Genomic DNA, 21,017 nt, shown 5'->3' on the forward strand with positions numbered 1-21,017 from the left:
TTTCGAACGCACTTAATGTCGAAATCACTCGAACTCCCTCACACTTAAAAGAAAACGTGAGAGAAAACCAATAAAAACAATCTTTGTTTTTAACAATTTCACTATCTGGAAACCATTTAGGAAGAGAAATACGTATACATCCTGACAGCAATAAAGTACCAACAACTTTGGAATCTGTTCTAGATTTAAGCGTGCGTGAATATTTCGTTATATATTTGCCAGAACGGTGTAAAGACTGAAAAGTGTTTATATAAGACAACGATATATAATTTCAAACGATATACAATTTCAATTTTTAGTAGCTTCTAAATTTTACTTAGTTCCTACTTAACAGTGACCTTATTCTGATTAATTACTTTCTTTAAAACACGTATACATTTATGAATTCACAAATCCTGAATTTTTAGTTCGTTGCCATTAACGAGCATTTCATTTTATTTTTTACAATTTAAACCTGCCTTCATATAATTGGTACGGACATTTTCATTACCAGGAACCCGAGCGTGGATACAAAAATTGTGATTGAATTCTGAAAATACGATACAAACATACATACATAATAACAACGTGATTATTTCATATATGTAACACTCGTCACGCAAGCTTTGACGGCCAGCCAACCGGAATCGTTGCCAATGAGTCCTTTGTCGCTCCTCAATGTATTCAAAAAACAATTTTTACGATACGGTACAACACGTACGGTTATTTTCTTTTGTAAAAAATCTGGCAGGCTTCGGTAGCAGGCGGATCGGTTATTGGAACTTCATAATAATGTAGGATTCAGTACCGATTTTACCATTATGGAAATAAACTTTTTTCACTTAACAAAGAAGCATTAAATCACAATCTATCAGTACCGCGATTCATTACTACTATCGACTATCGTCAACCAGCAAGCTATCGATAAATTTTGTATGATATCGGGCTACATGTTCGAATTTTCTTTGTTAAGTGATAAGTCATAGGAAACCCAATTTTATAAATAAAATAAACCAAACAATTGTTTGTCTGAACGATCTTAAGTCTATAAACAATAACTATAACTATAACTATTCTACAACATTGCATTCAGCAACATGCCTTTTCTCCTTACTCAAACATTATCAAAGCTCGTAGCTTCACTAGAATACGCCTCAACAGTATTTTCAACCCGATATAATGTTCAGTTCAGAGTGCTGTAATAGACTGCAAGAGAGCACTCATGTGCTTATGCGAGTGTGTTTCCCTTTACGTTAAACGTTAGGACCGCTTAAAGTAAAGCACTGCGAGCACTTCTACTTCAGTATCTTATTTCTATGGTAATCAGCTACGAAATTGACTCGAGCGTATCTTGACTGTCAAAGATGTAGTAATAAATAGTTATGTGCTCCGTGATTTATTTAATGTTAGGTAATCGTTGTCGTTTACCGGGAATTTCTGATTAGAAGACGATATTTCGTTTTGTCACGAGTTTATTGTCGAAATATCTCATTTGTACTTACGCAATTACGTATCACGTTTATTATAATGTGAAATTGTATATTTGACTTCCTTATTTGTTTTCATATTGCACGTTTCCTAAAGCCGTTTTTCACTCCAAGGAAAGTGGCGTATCAGAAGTATTTCCCGTGTAAAATGTTTTGTTCATAAAATATCGTACGAGTTTTCTTAGCAACTTTTATTTATCTAAAGGCTCATTCTTCATAGTAGTGTAGACGTACGTTCCCGGACAGTTAGTTAAGGACGAACACATCCATTTTAGTTTCATTGAAATACCAACACCTGAGACAAAAGAATATCGCTATTTTCCAAAACAAAAACAAAAGTGTCAGTTCCTATTCACAGTTTCCTCAGCGAAACAATGAATAATAGTACAAAGGAAACGTTTCAAGGCAGTTATCTCTAAAAGCTCGTCAAATACTCTTAAAATATATCTATTGTGACGGGTTGAGTGTAATTTTTCAGGGGATACTGAACTCTAAGCCTTAAATAATAAGATACATAATGGATTGGTTAACAGACACTTGCATTCAGATGATGGGGACAGCAAAGCACTAGCTAGAAGCATAATGTTATTACATCTAGTAAATATAGTTTTGCTTTGCGTCTACGTTGGATATAATTCATTTTAAGACCGCAAACTTTCTAGATTGCTTTGAAACAGGAAATTTCAAATTACTTTAGAAGAATGAGTCCGACTTCGTTTGTGAAGGCGGAGTTAAATACTTGAGAAGACATGACCCGTTAATGGCGCTATTATTCTACGAGTCTGCGCTCTAATAGAAGCTAAGAAATGTTACAATTTGAAACGCAACAGTTAGGTGAATGGTGGAAAGTATTAATTAATTGCTTAATAAAAGCGAATAGGTTTACTATTACAATCGATAGTTATAAATCATACACACAAAAGTAATGGTCATATATGAACTAAATTAAGAAAAAATACGCTTTAAGATAATTTCTATAGTCTCTTAGTTTACATCTTCAAACATGGCTTCGTCAAAGGAATACACCGCTGACCACTGAACTACATCTGTTATGTTCAGTTGAATGCACACTGAACGGACCAACCATTCGAGTAATAACGTCTTTATTTGTATATACAATCATACATACACAATATCACGCTTGTTATACTGGAGTAGTATATGAAATATACCCACGTTTAGCCATCAAAAATCTTAGTCCCATATATAGAGAAATATCTCAGAAATATTCTAATATATCTAAGAAAATACTAATACTACTTAACTCGATCAGGGAATCGAACCCGAGACCTCACGACCAGCAGCTGGATATACTACTGACCGGCAGAGGCAAAAAATCTATGTTTTTACATATTTTATGTTTTTACCTACTATTTCTATACTAGTTACAAAACTCTAAAGAGCAAGTGGGGCTTGATCTTTACTATTCTTTATTCAGTAGTTAAGAAGGTGACCATTTTTCCTAGCGCAACCTTAAAATTAATGAGAAATTAAATAAAAAGAGCTTATTACAAAAAAGTGTCACTTTGACCTTTTTATTACCTAAATTAACATGGTTCCAATAAATGTTTAAACAATATGTTTTGGCTTTGATATAGGCATATTATATTTCAATCCTTAATTACCATAACTCCGTATCTAATTTCATTAAAAACGCTGAGCCAAAAAATATAATTATGTCACAGAATAACAAAAAGACAAACAGCACATACTCAACAAAAATTATGACTGCCATTACTAAAATGAATGAGTCGCGTATATTTTTGCAATTTTGCTATCATTGTCACGTAAAAAATATAAATTATCACTATAGTATGTGAAATTTATTACTCCCGCGTGGAGTTATTTGAGCTCTATACAATAAACTTGATGTATATCTAATTTATTGCGATTGAAAAAAGTAATTTTCGAACGTCAGAATAAGTAACTAAAGCTATTGTTTACTGGTACTAAGTTTTTTTAATAAAGTTTGAGGCAAAGGCAGCTTAAAATTAGAAAAAGAATATTGATGATTGCTTCTGCTTAATGAATAAAAAAAACACGAAATAGTTATTGAGTGATCGTGTTCGTAATTAAATCGTAATTCAAAATAATAAATGGAATGAAATACAAAATGCTATAGTTTTATTTAAAGTCCTCCTGACCGATATTCCACGACGGCCAGTTTTACTGAAACTAGAGACTTGTGCAAGACTTTGTGTAGGCGATAAGGGCATGCACAATACACAGGTACAGTGTCTAATCCCTGACTCTCATAGCCCGGTGTGGCAGCTAGAATGACATGACCAGTGAAAGCTCAGGCGCAGGACTGACAGCTTTACGTGCTCTCCGATGCACAGAGATCTACAATCTCAACTTTATAACTCCGAGGAAACTCTGAGAAATTCTTAACAGAAAAACTCGAAACGTCTATTGGCCAGACCCAAAAAATAAAACATAAACAAAAATTATATAAACGACTAAATAATCCTTGCACTCGACTATTAAGAGAGGGAAAATCCACAACATTTTATTTACATACGAAGATGTTCATTACAACCCGCATATGAAATGTACGGATATATTTTACCGTATTAAAATGCTAAAAGGGTCGTAACCACTGAGAGTTCAATTTTCCATGCGTATGACGTCATCAACATTACGAACCGAAATTATTTTTGAGAATGTTTTTTTGCTAATGTCTATAAAATATATTTTTTATAATATTATCTTTGTGACCAAATTTTTTGCGCAACAGATTTTTTGGTTTCAAATCGTGAAAACATCATGCAGAAATTAATGTGATATATTTTTCTTAAAAAATATTTGCACATTATCTGTTTTTTTTTCAGAAGCATTTATAGTGATGCTATGGTAAATCTACGACATTCCATACATACGTACATATACACAGTTATTTTCTAGCTAGCTTATAAACATGACCCACGCGTAACCTCCCTAAAAAACCACCATGACATAAATAAACCACTAAAACGCAACCCAAGAAAAGCCTTATAATATACGAAACAATAAATTATCTTCCTTCATAATAAGTATTCATACTCCAAGCACGTTTCCTCTGCAACTAACCGAGTTGCTTTTCCCGTTGCATTACCATCGTTTGATTGACGATGTTTTAAGCACCATGAGATCGTTACCGTCTTGAGACAGTCACGCTTGTAATTTGTTCAGACAATATAAGGGGAAAGGTAATTTAATTTTCATACGACAAAGATGATGATTTAATTTCGAGTCCGTGATGGAATGAGACGTTGATTTTCGGTTAAATGTATTTGACTTAACTTTTAATTCACTCCTAAAGTCAGGTTGTTTTGTGATGATTTTTTATTACAATGATATTTATGCTTTCTTTCTTTATTATTTTCTTATTGCATCTCTAGCCATGTTAGATAATGACGCGATTTTTCAGTTCTTTCCAAAATTTAATTAAATTATAATAAGTCCCTGAACTTCTATAATTCTTTTAATATTAAAATATACAAATTGGAATACACAAATTGATTTCTATAAAAAAAAAAAACAATTTACTCACATGTTAAACTGTGCCATTGTGCCAAGTCTATTGGACTCATATTAAACTTTTTTAATATAACTGTGATGGCAAACAGTTTAACCTATAAGTTCCACGTCTACTAAACTAAATAACAAACTAGTCGAAAATTCATTGTCAACAAAGTAGATCACTTCGAGCTCCCCACATATTCAAATCTCCTCGAACGAAACTCACTCGAAGTGAATTTGCCAAGTTAAATTGATAGTGAGCGTTCGAACCGGCCGATTGATGAGTGGGCTACTCCAGTTTTCACTACTCACTTCTACACGTCCGCGTTGCCTCTTTAGCTTAGTTACGACCCTATTGGCACATATTTCGGATAGAGATTTTCTCGATTTAGGTTAGCGGTGAAATGATTGCGGATTTTCGGAGTTGGATTATATTATGTCAGTTTGAATTTCGATTTGTTTTCTTCTTTTGTGGAGGTATAGTATATAGACTGATAAGATGAAGGGAGAAGAATTTCTGGACAATCATATGAAATTTTCTCATTTATTGTGGATAAAGAAAAACTTATAATCATTTCGTAGAAACGTTTTTTGAAATATTGTACTTAGAAAGTTTTAAAGAAAATACTAGACCCAAAGTCAAATAATTTATAAATTTAACCCATTAATGTCCCGTAATGAGGGGTTAGGCCTTGAGTCCACCACGCTTGCCAATCGCGGGTTGACTAGGTGTTATTCCTGAATATTTTTTTTTCTTAATAATACTAGCAGAAAACAAGTAGAAACATTTTATCAAACTTCAAATAACACTCTACATAATTCACTTCAAACCTTATCAAAACAACGTTAGCCTTCCGTACTTCACACGACACTAAGATACACAAAATGCGACGAATTTTAATGAAAATATATGTATGCGCTACGAAGCCTCATTTTGCATATAAATTACGTTTGTTGGTGAATATAAATTTTTATGCAACTAAAGCTGCGGACTAACTGCTCGGATAAGATAAAATTTTCCTTTACATGTATTTATTGTTTACAAATTGCTATGTACTAAGAAAATAACACCTACTAATGAGTTTTAAAGGTTTAAAATAAATTTTATTTACGTAAATTATATTGATTATTCTTTTTTTATTTTTATTGAGTATCGTATTATAACCCAGGTAACTGGGTTTGGAGGTCCAATAAGCAGTCGCTCCATGTAAAATACTGATATTCAGCTGCATCCGGTGAGACTGGAAGCCGACTCTAACATAGTTGAGAAGAAAGGCTAGGCTCAAATATTGCTATTAAGCCTTTAAAAACATGGTAAGGGTTATTTTACTGAATGTACATAAATTAATAACAGATGAAAAACGGGGCTATAAAGCTCAGCTATTTTCTATAAGTAAATTTTCTATAAGTAATATAAATCGTTAATAAATTGCGGTTGTTTCTGCCTGCGTTTATATCTCCTTATTTGTTCTCAGTAGCTAGTTATTCTTAGCTATTTTTCACACAAGCCTTGAAGGTTTTTAAACCAATTTTAAGTTTCTATCTTATTTTACTTTTAGAACTCCGTAAATTTAGTTTACCAGTTTTAAATGTATTTACAAGTTGAATAAAGTTGAACTTTCTTTTATAATTTAATGATGAAATATAGCAGAGGACTTGGTAAAACTTTTACTGTACGAATACAAATTATAATTTGCTAGCAGACGCTACGCTTGATTTTATTTGCGAGAAGAGATTTTCCGTAAATAGAACTACTTTGGTGATCTCAATACCTTATATCGATTTAAATCTTTATGTTAAACATTTGACTGTATCAATCGATTTATTTACTCAGTGATAAAGCAAAAAAAATCGATCGATATTGATTTATACTACCTATTTGTACCGTCGATCGATGATCGGTTGATTAGCTTAACACACAAAGGCTAATTAGAAAAAAAATCGTTTAGAAATAACTTGAATGAGGCAAATTACTAGCCTTTATAAAATCTTTATTAAAAATCTTGATTCAGATTTTCTTGAAGACTCGCAACAAACATTTGTAGAGTGTACGTAAATATTTGTTCAGAGCGCGGTTCGTACGAGGAACAAAAGACAGGTGCTCTGTCATTGCCTTTAGAATAAAACCTTCGCAAGATCCAATATGTTGGAGATTTCATGTTTTTCTTGAATGCTATGCGTGTTTGTTGACTTTATCTCGGTCGAAGAAGATATTTGTGGATCTGTCTGGACAGATTTGGAGCTTTCATGTAGCAAGTCTTTTTAAGTCTTTATACATGATAGTTACCTGAAAAATTTAATAAATAAGTTTAATACAGATTTAATTGTTAACTTAGTTGGAAAAAATATGTCAATTATAAAAATATAAGTCTATAGACTAGTTTAAGGAAATTATTACATTTCTTAAATAGCAAATTTAAAACTCAGGCATACCATTACTGACGAATCTAATCAAGGGTTAATAGGTGTACAATATCTACACTTATCTGGTTGAAAAAAAATAGCCAAATAGATGTAAAAAAGTAGCTATATTATTCGAAATTAAACAACAGAACCACCATTATTAAAAACACAAATTTAAAAACACTTGATAAAATCAATCTATCCCACGATCTCAACAAAATTCAATTTCACATCGCGTTTCAAGCAGGCTTTCAAGACAGTAACTATTGTGAAGTGAAGAGAGATTTTAATGAAGCTATCTGGTATTTTGGTGGAGTGTTGTAAGCGAGTCGCGCTAACAAGACGTCGAGTTGCACCGTCACTCCGCTGTTTGAAGTTTCTTTGTGCGACATCTGTCTACCTACAACTATGTAGAATAACGACATATTGTACACTTTAGAGTGTATATTTTATTTAGTATATGGGAGAACTGCATAAAATATGAGAAAAAAATACTGGTTTATATACAAATATGATGAAAACTGATTGGAAGAACGACGCGTATATTGCAATGATACTCAGGACGCTGATAATATTTCATTTCAGTTTTCGTAGGTATATTGAATTACTCATAAAATTAAATTGAAGAATCAATTATTATGTTCAGTACACAAATGCTAATCCAGTGTTTTCTCCTTAGTAACGTTTTAAACTAAGTTTAGTGTAAAATACCTTATGTCTTCAGCTATTAATAAGAGAACGCTTTGCAAACAAATTTTATTTGTACTACTATTTTATCTTTTAACTTCGATACTTTTATACTAAAATACGCTAATTTTCCTTCAAATATCCTCGCAATAACTTCATAAACCAGACTTCATAATAACAAAACATTCCCTAATTCCCAATCGCGTCACAAACATAACTCGCGCAAGTAATTACGTCGAACAAATACGCAGTACTAACTAACATGAAGTCATGGCTTCATTACCAATCTGAATTTATGCAACAACAGCCTATCAGTTGACCCGCTCTCGTACATCTCAGCCGGTAATGAGCATTAGAAAATTAATCAATTTGGAATGCCTACTAGTGAATCTGTTTAAATGAAGGCGTGAAATAGCGTATATACCTTTACTTACTTTAAGAAATACAACTTAAGCAAATACATGATTTGTTGATGGCAAAGTATTAGTCTCTTCTCAGGAAATTGTGTCTGGATTACTTTTCTCTTAAATATTTTTGTCGGCACTTTAAGTCATAGTTAATACTTAATCAATAATATAAACTACTGTAAATTGTCTAAAACCACGGTTTCAGGAAAACCAAAATTCGTCGAACCGATAAACTAGATGCGTTCTACTTTTTAAGTCATCGTCAAAACTTAATTCATGATGTTATTCTTTCTATTGTTATTTATGTAATTATAATTGTAATACGACTGTATTCAACCTTTGTCACAGTCAATTAAAATGTACAAGTAACCCCAAAGTCTTTAGCCTAATGACTGCTGGACTAATGGTACTGACCTTTTTAAGGGCGACATTTTCATGCTTTTGGTAGCAAAATGTCAAGTCTAGTTTTCATATACCAAACTCTAATTTATCATCAAACAAATTTGGATAATACCTACCTTAAACAGCAAAAGATTTTATAAATTTTTGAAAATATTAATTATTTTCTAAACGAACATTCCGACGACTTTATTTTTTCTTTAACTCTAACCCTTCACACCTTTTTAAATCTCCTTCCTTTCTTGACAAACAGTAATTTCAATAAGAATACTACAATTTCCTGCACTTTTAGATCTCTCTTTCTTTATAAACACTTACTCCAATTAGAATACTACAATTTTCAACGGTACATTTAACCAATCAAAATGATAACTAAGATCAAAATAGCCTCTTCATTACATCTCCAGTAATTCAGTTCATCTCAGCACAGGTAGAATACGTTGAATAACAAAGCATCTCTAATTTCAGTCCGGGATACCAATTAGCCGTTAATAAATGGGCTCACGAGTGCTCTGCCTGGAATTAGCCTCCATCGGACGGAGTAATTATAATGCATGGAATCTTGATGCCTTGTATACTGTACATCGATACTACCTACTGCGAAGATTCTTGTGATAAATATGCTATCTACTTCTTTGGTTAGAATATTTTACTGTATATAATACACAGTAAAATGTTAGGTTTGTGATATATTGTATATATTATATCTTTAACTTGTAATACTTGCACATATACAAAGTTTCTATTTTGTAACGGTTTTCGAAGAATCTGAATTTGAATGAAAAATATTGTGACGAGAAAAGAAATTCGCTGTTACACTATTTCAGTACCGGTACCAGTACCAGCGTGTAGATGTTATAAGGCATATTTTTCTGTTTTCCTAAAATACATTTTTCTATCGACGCAACTAAGCCCGGCGTAATTTTCCAGGCTTCAATTTTAAAATGAATATCGAGCCGGAATATTTCAACCCGTTACAGTAACTATGATGGAGTATTTTGCATTATAGCGACAGGTTGCGCGGCTCACTACATCCATCATTGCTTACAAAATAATATCTTAAAATATTTTGTTGGTAGTTGCCATTTTGCTAAAGTTCCATTTTAAATTCGCCCGGGAAGTTTTTAACGCGATCCCGGAATAAGTCGAAGCTGAAAGAACAAAAGATTGTCTTCCTCTACATTGTCTTCAAGTTCGGCGTTCTTCTTTTGTTCAAAGAAAGATTGTTTACGCTGTAATTTTTGCTGTTCTACAACAAATGTAATATCCATTTAACCATTTATGATTAGTTGATATCATTTGTTTCTCGTCGTCAAGTATTTTTTAGTTTTATTTGGCCGGTTATATTTACTGCCTTGGTTATTTTTGTATACTGTTGTTTCATTTTATATTATTAGTTATAGCATTACTCCGAGTAAACTCATATTTATAATTAATCTAAGCTTTTTTATTCCACTTAAGTACATTTGAAAATATCGAAAAGAAACGCGACAGCTGCATAAAAATCACAAAATTCTGAAAAAAGGAAAATATTTTTATTTGTCACGTATTTCAGCAACACTCGTTGCAAGTTAAAATTGAACACAAAACTTTCACATATATTGAAATATTGTCCTGAAAACTATGAGGTGAGAATTTTGTATCACTTTAAAATTGAAATAGTTTTCAGTCAACATCTGACCTGCATCTTCAAGTTCAATATCTTGAAAGAATCTGAAAATGATAGATGCGAAATATTTTTCCAATCTAGTTTTTATTGTATTAAACATGACGTGTGTTTTATTTTATTATGCAGGCTTAAATTCGATGGTTTCTTTTTTATTTAATATGTAATTTTGCGTAACTAAGTAACTAGCTAACTCTCAAAAATAAAATGAATATAGAATAAATAATTAAGCTTACGTCTCAAACAACAGGTTAATACTTCTGTAAAAAATCTATTATCGTCATATGCACAAAACATCGAGTTTAAATATCTTCATTGTAAAATTCTTTATTCATACAGTCGGCAAATAAATTGTAAAGTCCAATTATACCTTACAAAACGTGCAGACGACTGTTCACTGCTAACAAAGTTGGAACATAAGCTGTTCTAAAGTTCTCATACGCGTTGCATATGACACGCAATTTAAACGTCGTCGCGTAATATTCTTCAAATAAATAAAATGGAGAATATGAGATTTTCATTTTGCTTTTGTCATACATACGGTGTAATATGAGCTTTGTTGCAAAGAGCTCAGAGACTTAAAACGAAGCTATAAAAAATAAAATCATACGGCGGTTTCTCTTTGTGCTTTCTATCTTAGTATTGCTTTTTAATATTTATAATTGATATTGGGTTTATTTGATTGGGATAATGGAATAGAGTTATTATTGTTGATGTTGTTCGTTGTACCTACAATGTTGCATCATGCATCATTTGTATATTAATGAAATAGAAAATTACAGTAAATTAATGTTGAAGCACGACAATGTTAAACATGTATTACTATAATTAATATTAAATTTAATGAATATTAATATTCTTATTATTCCTCTGTCTGACAATGCAATAGATGGACACAGGCCAATGACTTTACTTGAATGTAATTTATAACAAAACATTACGTATGAAATAAAGTCACTGATTTTAGGTCCAATTCCTATACAAACAAATCCAGCTATTAGAACCGTCCATCAATCACCAAAACACTCCCGTTCAAGAGTCTCATGTGAGAATAAATAGCGAGTATTTTGCATACATACTCGCAAGAGACGGGATGAAGTTTAAAGGCGATTTGATCGAGTTCCCTCCATTCTAGCCATTTTGTACCGTGTCAACGGCTGAAATCGCTTTGCCAATTTTAAATTGTAAAAGCTTTACTTTCGAGAGATTGTCGCCGCTCGGAGTTTCCTTTGAGGAAATGTGTAGTGAAATACTCCGTTTCAAAGTGTTAGATTGTGTTCGTGATGTTTAATACCTTAACGTTTGACAGTTTCAAGTTATTCGATAAATATTCAGTTGGAATATTAAGAAATACTTTTGCAGGTAAAATATTGAAGAGAGGACTGATACAAAATAGTAGCCTATTAGTTGGCAAATGAGGTCAAGTATTTTCGAAAGGAACGATCTTAGATATTAAAGCTGCCTTCTGTGTCGCAGGTCAGTTACGATCTGTGCGATTTTTAGATACGAATTCATTATTTCATGTGAATGTGTTCTTCCTATTATTTCTGCAAAGGACTTACAAACTTGTTATGAAGATAAAATAAAGAAAAAACACCTGTATCTCGAAGAGAAAATGTTAGGCAAAGTATATCAGAATACAAATAATTATATTATCAAAAAATCGTCATTGGACGCAGTTGCTGTAAAATTATTAAAAAATAAATGTCGAGTCATGTTCTTATTAGCTGCCAGTTTCTTGTCTTATACGTTTAATGCATTAGATATGATATTTATTTTCAGTTACAAAGCGACCAAAGACATTCATACAGTATCTAGGACACTAAGTGCATTGCTAGTACGAACTATGAATAATACATAGACGCTGAGAGATTGCGAGCTCATCGGACAAACACCGCGGTGACCGACGGTTAACTTCTACTGAATAGAATATATACGATAGTGTAATCTGTGTTAGATTTACGTCGAGATTTTGATGATTGAATGCGTTTCGATTGATAAAGCAATAGGTTTGTTTTGTAAGCGCTGTATAACAATGTCAGGACTTAATGAGGACCTTTGTAGACAATCTGACAGAAGAACCATATTTTTAAATCATATCATATTTTTATCGGTCGTCTTTAGAAATAATGTGACTTGTGAGAATTACTTATGTGTACATTTTGCTATCACATTGTAAACATGAATTATAGTAGGTAGTTATAATGAACAGTGGTAAAGGAAAAGGTTGGCTTGATCTTATACAATGTTTGCAATCGACGTTCATAGCAGTAAACTTTTTTATCATAAAACATAAATAAACTTATATTTTTACCTTCAAAAATACCCAGACGCCATTATCTCATACATTTGAGGTAAGAATGTAGCGAGATCTGTGTCAAGCAACTCCAAGCTCTCAAGCGGTGGGCCGGCCAATTACACAGACACAGGGAGAGTTCGCGAATCGACGCGAAAACTCCCTACTTTTAGTCAAACAACACCGTAACTTTTAATAATATGATTAAACAAGTTTTATGGGATGATATGTTTGGATCTGTTTCGAGTTTGTTTGGTTAGTGGTGTTTTGTAAAGAAAGACGTAAAGTATGGTTTATCTTCTTCAAACTTTGTGGGCCAGTGGAGAACCTTTTTCTTTCAAGGGGTGACAAGTGGTTAACCTTCTGTCGAAGTCGTTCAAACATCTTGCTAGTTCCCTGCATCCTTACTGGATGTCAAGTATATACAATATTTAACTTGCTTCACTCATTTTGCACAAGCGTTTGATTGGAAAAGTTAAAGTTTCTGTTCATTCATTCTATGGTATTTAAAGTCAAAGATTGATGTCTTTACTCAACAGAAACCAAAACTGCTTTTTTTTGTATTTTTTAAAAAGACAACTCCCGCACTAAAAATTGCTCTTGTGTCGCGGGGAGTTTTTCAAACATACAAACAACGGGCACAAAGTACAACCAGACCCGAAACATTTATATACAAATAATTGTTCTGTGTGATTCGAACCCACGACCTCCCGACGCAATGATAGCGGCGTCAGAAATGTGACTTTACTTTATTTAGATACCTAAACAACCAAACCAATAACTAAATCCATATGAAGAATTGAAAATCCTTCAACTATTATCATCCAAATAACATTACAAAAGTTCTCTACAAGAAAATCCTATATCATCTATACACTTTATTCATACCAAAATAGGCCTCTTAATCTTCGTCAGTACAAAGGTACAATCACCAACAATAAACGATGGCTGAATACGCAAAATAAAAGTCCGCGATAAAGGACCTCTTACTTATCTCCGATTTGCGGAAGATGCTTTTATACGCATTATATTTTTAGACTTGTGGTCAATGTATTTCTTGTGGAGATATTATTTGGGTATGAAAGGGAATTCGTCAACTAAGAATATCTTTACAAACCATAGTTTGTTTAGGTTTTGATGATGTTTACAATATAGGGACGAACTACTATGTGTTTCGAGATTTGCATTTCAAGTATGTAAGCGGTATTTAGTTAGTAGTTTTATATAAATCACCAAAATTACAGTTATGGAGCGTGATAGAAGTATTTTCATATAAAAATAAACATCTTTTTTTCTTTTTTTTCTACTTTAAATATTATTTATCAAAAATATATAAAATAATGAGCCAAAAGATATGTCTGTTTACTTTTATCAAGATAAAAAGCTCTCATGATCTCCCCTCACTACATTACTCGTACCGCAACTAAAACCCGCATCAACAAAGGAGTGACGTCACAAAAGGAAAAACTCGTAAATCCACATTTATATTAACGTGTTCCCGTAATTAAAATCACAACGTTACTCTCATCGGCACGTGACGACCATACTGTTTAATGGCGGCAACACACGGATGTTTATGTCGATCTTTTATTATTTTTACTAAAATTAAAACAACAATGGACAGGAATTTCGAATTTATTGAGGTTTCTGATGTAATGGGTTACGTGTTGCCAATTTATAATAAAGCAGAGTTAGATCAGATCGCTTGTTTTATGGTTGTGATGCTTTACGCAACGTTCTGTAATTGCAAATACTTAACTCGCTACACTGAGATGAAATTATCATGTGAGTGTTTGCATAGAGGAATTTACATAGAAGCAAGTACTAACAACAATCGTAGAATGACAATTCAGTTACGAAAATAGAGATTTTATAGGAGACATTAATTTTCAATTAGATTCTGGTTGCAATTGAGTCATTAGAGGTTTTCTATCATTGATTTCCACAAACACTCCTTCATTTAGATTTCCAAATGACTCTATTAAATTCAACACAAACATAATTGAAGCAAAAAAGCAATAAACGTGCACAAATCTATTTATAAACACTTCACCTGTCAAATAACACGACAAAAGGCTTTATTGCAATTTCGTTCCCTATAGCTGCGAAAAAAATCGTTTATTTTTTAACAAGCCCCGCATGCGATACAAACATTACTTTCACCATTTCCATGAAGACTACAAGCTATATTAGAATAAACTGCTTTAAAATAGTCGGGAAATAATGACTTTATTAAGTTAAAAACGACATACAAAACTTGATTATATTAAACGTTGAAATGTTGTAATCTAATTTGCAACAATTAACTAGTCGAGTCGTGAGTGCTTGGACACTCAACTGCGCATGTTGAAGTGCTGGTTATGTATTTGATATAAATTGTCACTTGCTTTGTGTATACGAGTACGAAGTCATAGCTTGGTTAGTTACAGAGGTAAGTGCGGTCATAGTAAAGCTTACTAGCAGCACGGAAACCAAACAAACGAAAGTTTGAGTAGTCACAGTCACACATGCATCGTAACGAACTTGCACCTGTCAGCATTTGAGATAACTCTTGGAAATGCGTGTATAAAATACTTTAGAATAGTCTTAGTGTATAATATGATTTATGTATGTATATGCAATCTTATTTAGCAGTGTAGAAGTGACGTTCAATTTCGTTATTGCGTTTTTATCATTTATTCATATAATATACAATATACAAACCACAGACAATATTATTGCATACAACGTCTTATAGTCTGACTAGGAGTGGCTTATAAGTTGCCAGGATAATAGTGAGACAAAATCTTGGAAGTACAATTTAATAGGACTTCAACAGTAAAGAAGTAAATACTATTTTCGATGACTGTACAAACTGATTTAAGGAATACTGCAATCACTACCATGGTATATAATACTGGTAATGTGCATCTACTTATGTATTTTATTAAGGAATTTAAAATCCATTATATTTTATATGGAAACGATTTCAAATACGCCAAGCTTCATAGAAAGATTATAATTTGTAGGATCTCCGACATATTTTCAACACCTCGTTGATATAATCTGCATGAATCTGAAGTGTGCCCAAGGGTGCCGTTAACTTTCGCAGGGCCTAATGTTACGTGAGGTCATTAAAATCAAATATGACGGACGATAACGGCATATCAAATAAGTTGTTATTAATATTTGCATAGTTTCAGTTTCAAAATATTTTACTAAGTACAAATCAGTACCTTCTAAAAGTTTATATTTAATGTTTTTAACTTTAGTTAGTATTACAAAGAAAAAAGTAGTTTTATGCTGATATGCCTATACGACCATACGACACGACACGGTTTAACCAATGAAAATTAAATCAGGCATACATACTAGTTACGAATATTTTCATGACTTATAACTCAAAAAGTATTAAATTCAAAGATCAAAAGATCTTAACAAAAATAAAGGCAAGGAAGCTAAGGACCTTCAATCTCCTTGAACGGTGACCTATCAAAAGATTCACTGATCCCGAAATAGCTGAACATAAGTTCCACGTCGTTGGATCACACTGAACAGAGAGCAATAAGGCAATAACCGCAAAGGTTATATGCAATAACGAGCGTTGAATCGACCGCCGAGAATTGCCGAAGTGGCCCGAATCCGCTTGACACCGATACCGGTTTCATCTGGTTTCAACTGCTTTCGAAGTAAAAACGTCTGTATTGATGAGTTTGCAGGGTTTTGTTTGAAAGAGGTTAATTTTCCGTAAAGCTTTCTTGACACAAAGTCTCTTAAGTCTTTTTAACATACAATAAATAATAATAATAATAAATATTATGGGACAACTCACACACGGTCATTTGATTCCAAACTAAGCAGAGCTTGTACTATGGTAACCAAATAACTGATAAACATACTTATATACTTCTAAATACATACTTATATAGATACATTAACATCCAGGCTCAGAACAAATACTCGTGCTCATCACACAAAGATTTGTCCCGGGTGGGATTCGAACCCACCACACGCGGCGCTACGGTTGTTGCGGCGAGGTGACCGCTTAAACCACTGCGCCAAACGTGCAGTAAAAAAAATCTGAATGTGGTTGACTCTGCAGTAATAAAAAACATCTTAGCCTCGTCTCTAAATGTACTGTAATTACTATTTTCCACTAGAACCATAATTTTTAAAATGTTTTTTTTTCTATTTCAGGCATAAGAAGCACAAATGAGTCACTGCTACCTAGATTGTGAGTACAAAAACTTTTTCATTTTCTTTCAGTAGTTAGACAAATAGTTCCTTTGAACGACAGAAAAAAACTTTAAATACTTCTTCCTTAGAAGTTTGTCGCACTGGTCTGAGAAGTTGTGACAAGTTCGCCATTCCGTTTTATGTTGTTCTAAATTTAAATTGAACGTTTTTTTAAATTGAATTCTTTGTTCAAACGACTTGCTGACTTTCAAATGACAGTTCAAATAGCTCGCCAGTTACTTATTTAAAATATTATAATCTATTCTGAAAAAGTCTAACTTGTGTCATTCTACAGAGCATTAAATAAAAAATGTTTTTAATATTTTTTTAGTATTTATTAGGTGTATTACTATTTTATAATTAAATATTTTTAAGAACGAAAAATAATATATTTTCATGGTGGCAAACTAAACATTTAAATAAACTTGAAGTGTGATGCCATCTGCTCATCTCATACATAATGTATAGAGAATATTTAAATAGTTTTATTCATGATGCTGAAACTTTAATAAAGAATAAAATAACGTAAAAGCTTCTGTTCGAACTTTAACTGACAGCTTTAAGTTGAAATATTCAATGAAGCTTTTATTAAAAAATCAATATTTATATCAATGTTAATAAATTATCAATTTTATTAATGGTCTGATACCTCTCTTTATTTAAAGGCCTACATCATCACACGGCATTCGACACATTAAAAATGCACTTTCAAAAACTAAAACTGCTTATCCTATCTTGGTCATTTAAAACTTTAAATAGGTTTAGTTGATTATGCTAATGTATAATTTCCATACTATAGGTACAATAGCTAAAAAAGTGTATGTTGTTAAATCTTTTCAGAGCAGTTTTTGCATAAATAAATAACTTTACGACTGCACTATTTTTTGGTTACAATGGGGTTCTTTATTTATGTGAAGAGCCTTCTTGCTATTCATGTATCATAAATAGGCCATTCTTAGAAAAAGTGAAAATATACGCAGATAATGTTATACCTTATTCTCAAAGAAGTCTTGTAAGAATATAAAAAGGTGCACCCAATTTAAACGCTGTGATGTGGAACTATTAACATACCCTCGATAGAATCGCTCCAATGACACTTTGCCCTATATTCTAGCGAAGACTCTATAAAGGTAAACAAAGGAAACTTAGTAACACTTTACACTTTTTTAATCTGCACCTTATAAAGGACGTTAACCATAAATTGAGCGGTAACAAGGGTTTACACTGTGTACCAAACCATTGTGCTACAGATCGTAATTAAGCCAGTAACATTTGGTGTGCTCGTACCTTATATTAATTTTAATTAAAAGTCCTAAAACGTTTTGTCTTCGAGTAAAGAATGGGATTGGGACATTACTAGGGTACTACGCAGGATTATATTTTTAGAAAGTCAATTAGTAAGCGTATTTACCTCGTTCTAAAAAGAATCACGAACAAACTTCGGGTATTCATTACGAAGGAAATTTTGTAGAATTATGTTCCAAGAATGGCTTTCGCTAACTTTTTGCATGTAATTAAAAGCAATCGTTACCCTTGAGCGGTGAACGGAAAGTGGGCTTTGTCAAAGACTTTCTGAAGAATAAGTGTAACTATATTTAGTGACTTTTGTTGCAGCATGGTTGCTTAGCAGTCGAAATAATGCGAATTCGAACGAAGTCGAAATGAAATTATTTTTAGCTTTTTGGCAGAATCCGGCGTAAAGCAAGGATCGCTATCATACTAAACAAGTAAATAATTTAACTGTGGATAGAAAAAGCTGTGAACTGGTTTGATGAACATTTAATGACATCAGGCCAAAGTAAAATAATATAGACTTATTATTCTGGATTGCTCAGTCTACCATAACGCATGTTTGTTTTTAAAATACCTACCTCTAAAAAGTACTTCAAGACTTGTTTGAAATTCGTTCAGAATCGAAACAAACTTTTCCATAACAGTCTGGAACATTTTACAGTCAAACATATTTATACCGAACCAAACTTCAACGTTGTGAAAATCACTTCTAATACCTGAATAATTGAATTGAAATTCTCTTTATACCAGAAGGTTGAGATAGGTAATGAAATCAAATAACTTTAGTTGGATCTTTCGGTCCCAAGAGCAACCTTTATCTTTACATAGTGGACTATTTTCCATAATTTCTACAATTCACTATCTTTTGCAAAAGATTTATGGCGTTCTATTTTTTTCCATCCTTATCTTTGAGGGAATAAAAATGGTGGCTGTCTGTACGTCTGTAAATGTCTGTATAATATAAAGCAGGTATCATTCTTCAGTGTTGCATAATGCAGACAATACGAGTGTTTCTTTATTTTCTTGTTGAGCTGGGAATTCAAGAATGGCGTGCGTGAGCTTTATGTGATCCTCGGGGCTACTGTAATGCAAAATTGGCGCGCGTATTGAAGTGCCACAAAGCCTAGTCACTAACCTTGGGAGAAAGAGCGCTTTTTCATTTCTTTGGCACAACCATGAGGTGTCACTATACGGCATTGTGTATAAGCGAGAAAAAAAGTATTTTGAATTGTGCATAAAATATTAATCATCTTTATTTGTTATGGCAGTCTTTTTTGTATACATTGTAGTAGTCATAAACTATTGTATAAATAATACAATAAGGTAACCTCCTCACTCAGACTCGTAACGTCTGAAATCAATCCTACAATGTTGTACATTCCACAATAATACTGCATTAACCACTTATCGGCCATACAGATGCAAGTAGTCAATTTGTATCAAAGTTATCGAATTATTCAGAAATTCATACACGAAAACCGGAGCATTTAAAACAATTTTATATATTTTGCATTTCAAAAGAGTTAAGCTCTGTCACGATGAAGCGAACGCAATTTATCTCATGTTGTATAAAAATATTAATTAAACCTTTGTTAAAGCATTTCCCTTTGTTACTTCACATTTTTGTACTGAAAATGTTTTATTTAATTAACAGTATAAGATCTCACTATTATGAAATACAAGGCCTTTTTTCAGAGACTAATAATCACAAAGGATAAACAGTTTTTGCTTCAAATCCTACCTGTCGTCATCAATCAAGTCTGATCTATTATTAGTGTTATTATAAAGCTTTAGTGTTATAGTTAGGTTGTTATAAAATTATGTACTTTAAGTCTTTGTATCTTTATTTAAGACAACCAGGCGGCTGTAAAAATTTGGTAGTATAAAAGTAAAACAGCTAGTTTTAAATTGGTTTTATTTTAAGTACTTACATTTCATTATGATCCGTAGCAGTCCAGCCGAAAACCTATCCACAGATTTTTCTTCAATAAATTTGACAAACCCAAACAACCAAGTAACAGCTTGCATTAGTTACTTACTTGGTACTAACGACTTGAAACATTGTAGACGGCAGTAGATACATACTGCCTGTAGCCAAATTTTCAACTAAAGCCGTCTGTGTATGTTCTTCCTACATAAAACCCTAAAGCATATTCCTAGGTATACAATCCTTGATGTGTCTTATGTCTCAGTTTATGTAGGTCGTAATTCTCAGACGCCAATTGTTTCTCGCGTCGAATTGTCACATTAACATACAAAGCAGCAAAGTTTCCTACACCGAGGTACACCCACGACTTCTTATTTACGTTCTCATTCAAACTCTAGAATAAACTTGTGAAGATGGAGAATTGCAATAGAAATGGGTGGAGTTTTATAACATTCGTACTACAATTGCTGAATAACACAACTCCAAACTCTTTCGTAGTTCATTTTTGCATGTGCGTTAAGTATAACGCAATCGCCGTCGCCGTCTACAATGTTTAGGTTACGAGTACGTAACCTCGTCCTGTATGACAATATGTATGTATGTGAAGGATGCAAAAGAAGTTTCTAGGGATTGTACCAAGTGACATGAATGCGTCTCTAGTCTCTGCGTACCCCTATGAGCGTGATGTGTGTAGCCTACGTTTGATCCCGAGGTTTCAACTATCTTCTTACTTATTTTCATAAACGACGGTTCAAAG

General features: G+C 32.7%; 1 protein-coding gene across 1 annotated transcript in view; it reads left to right on the forward strand.

Annotated features, from left to right (window-relative positions):
• Positions 1-10,486: 10,486 nt before the first annotated feature.
• The window catches only part of LOC142976301 (Kv channel-interacting protein 4-like), a 147,079-nt gene continuing 136,548 nt past the window's right edge, over positions 10,487-21,017 (forward strand). The window contains exon 1 of the mRNA XM_076119589.1: positions 10,487-10,491. Coding sequence (XP_075975704.1) covers positions 10,487-10,491 — 5 coding nt within the window. The remainder of the gene's footprint in view (positions 10,492-21,017) is intronic.

This window comes from Anticarsia gemmatalis, chromosome 10, assembly GCF_050436995.1.
Source record: "Anticarsia gemmatalis isolate Benzon Research Colony breed Stoneville strain chromosome 10, ilAntGemm2 primary, whole genome shotgun sequence".
In the NCBI taxonomy this organism is placed as follows: domain Eukaryota; kingdom Metazoa; phylum Arthropoda; class Insecta; order Lepidoptera; family Erebidae; genus Anticarsia; species Anticarsia gemmatalis.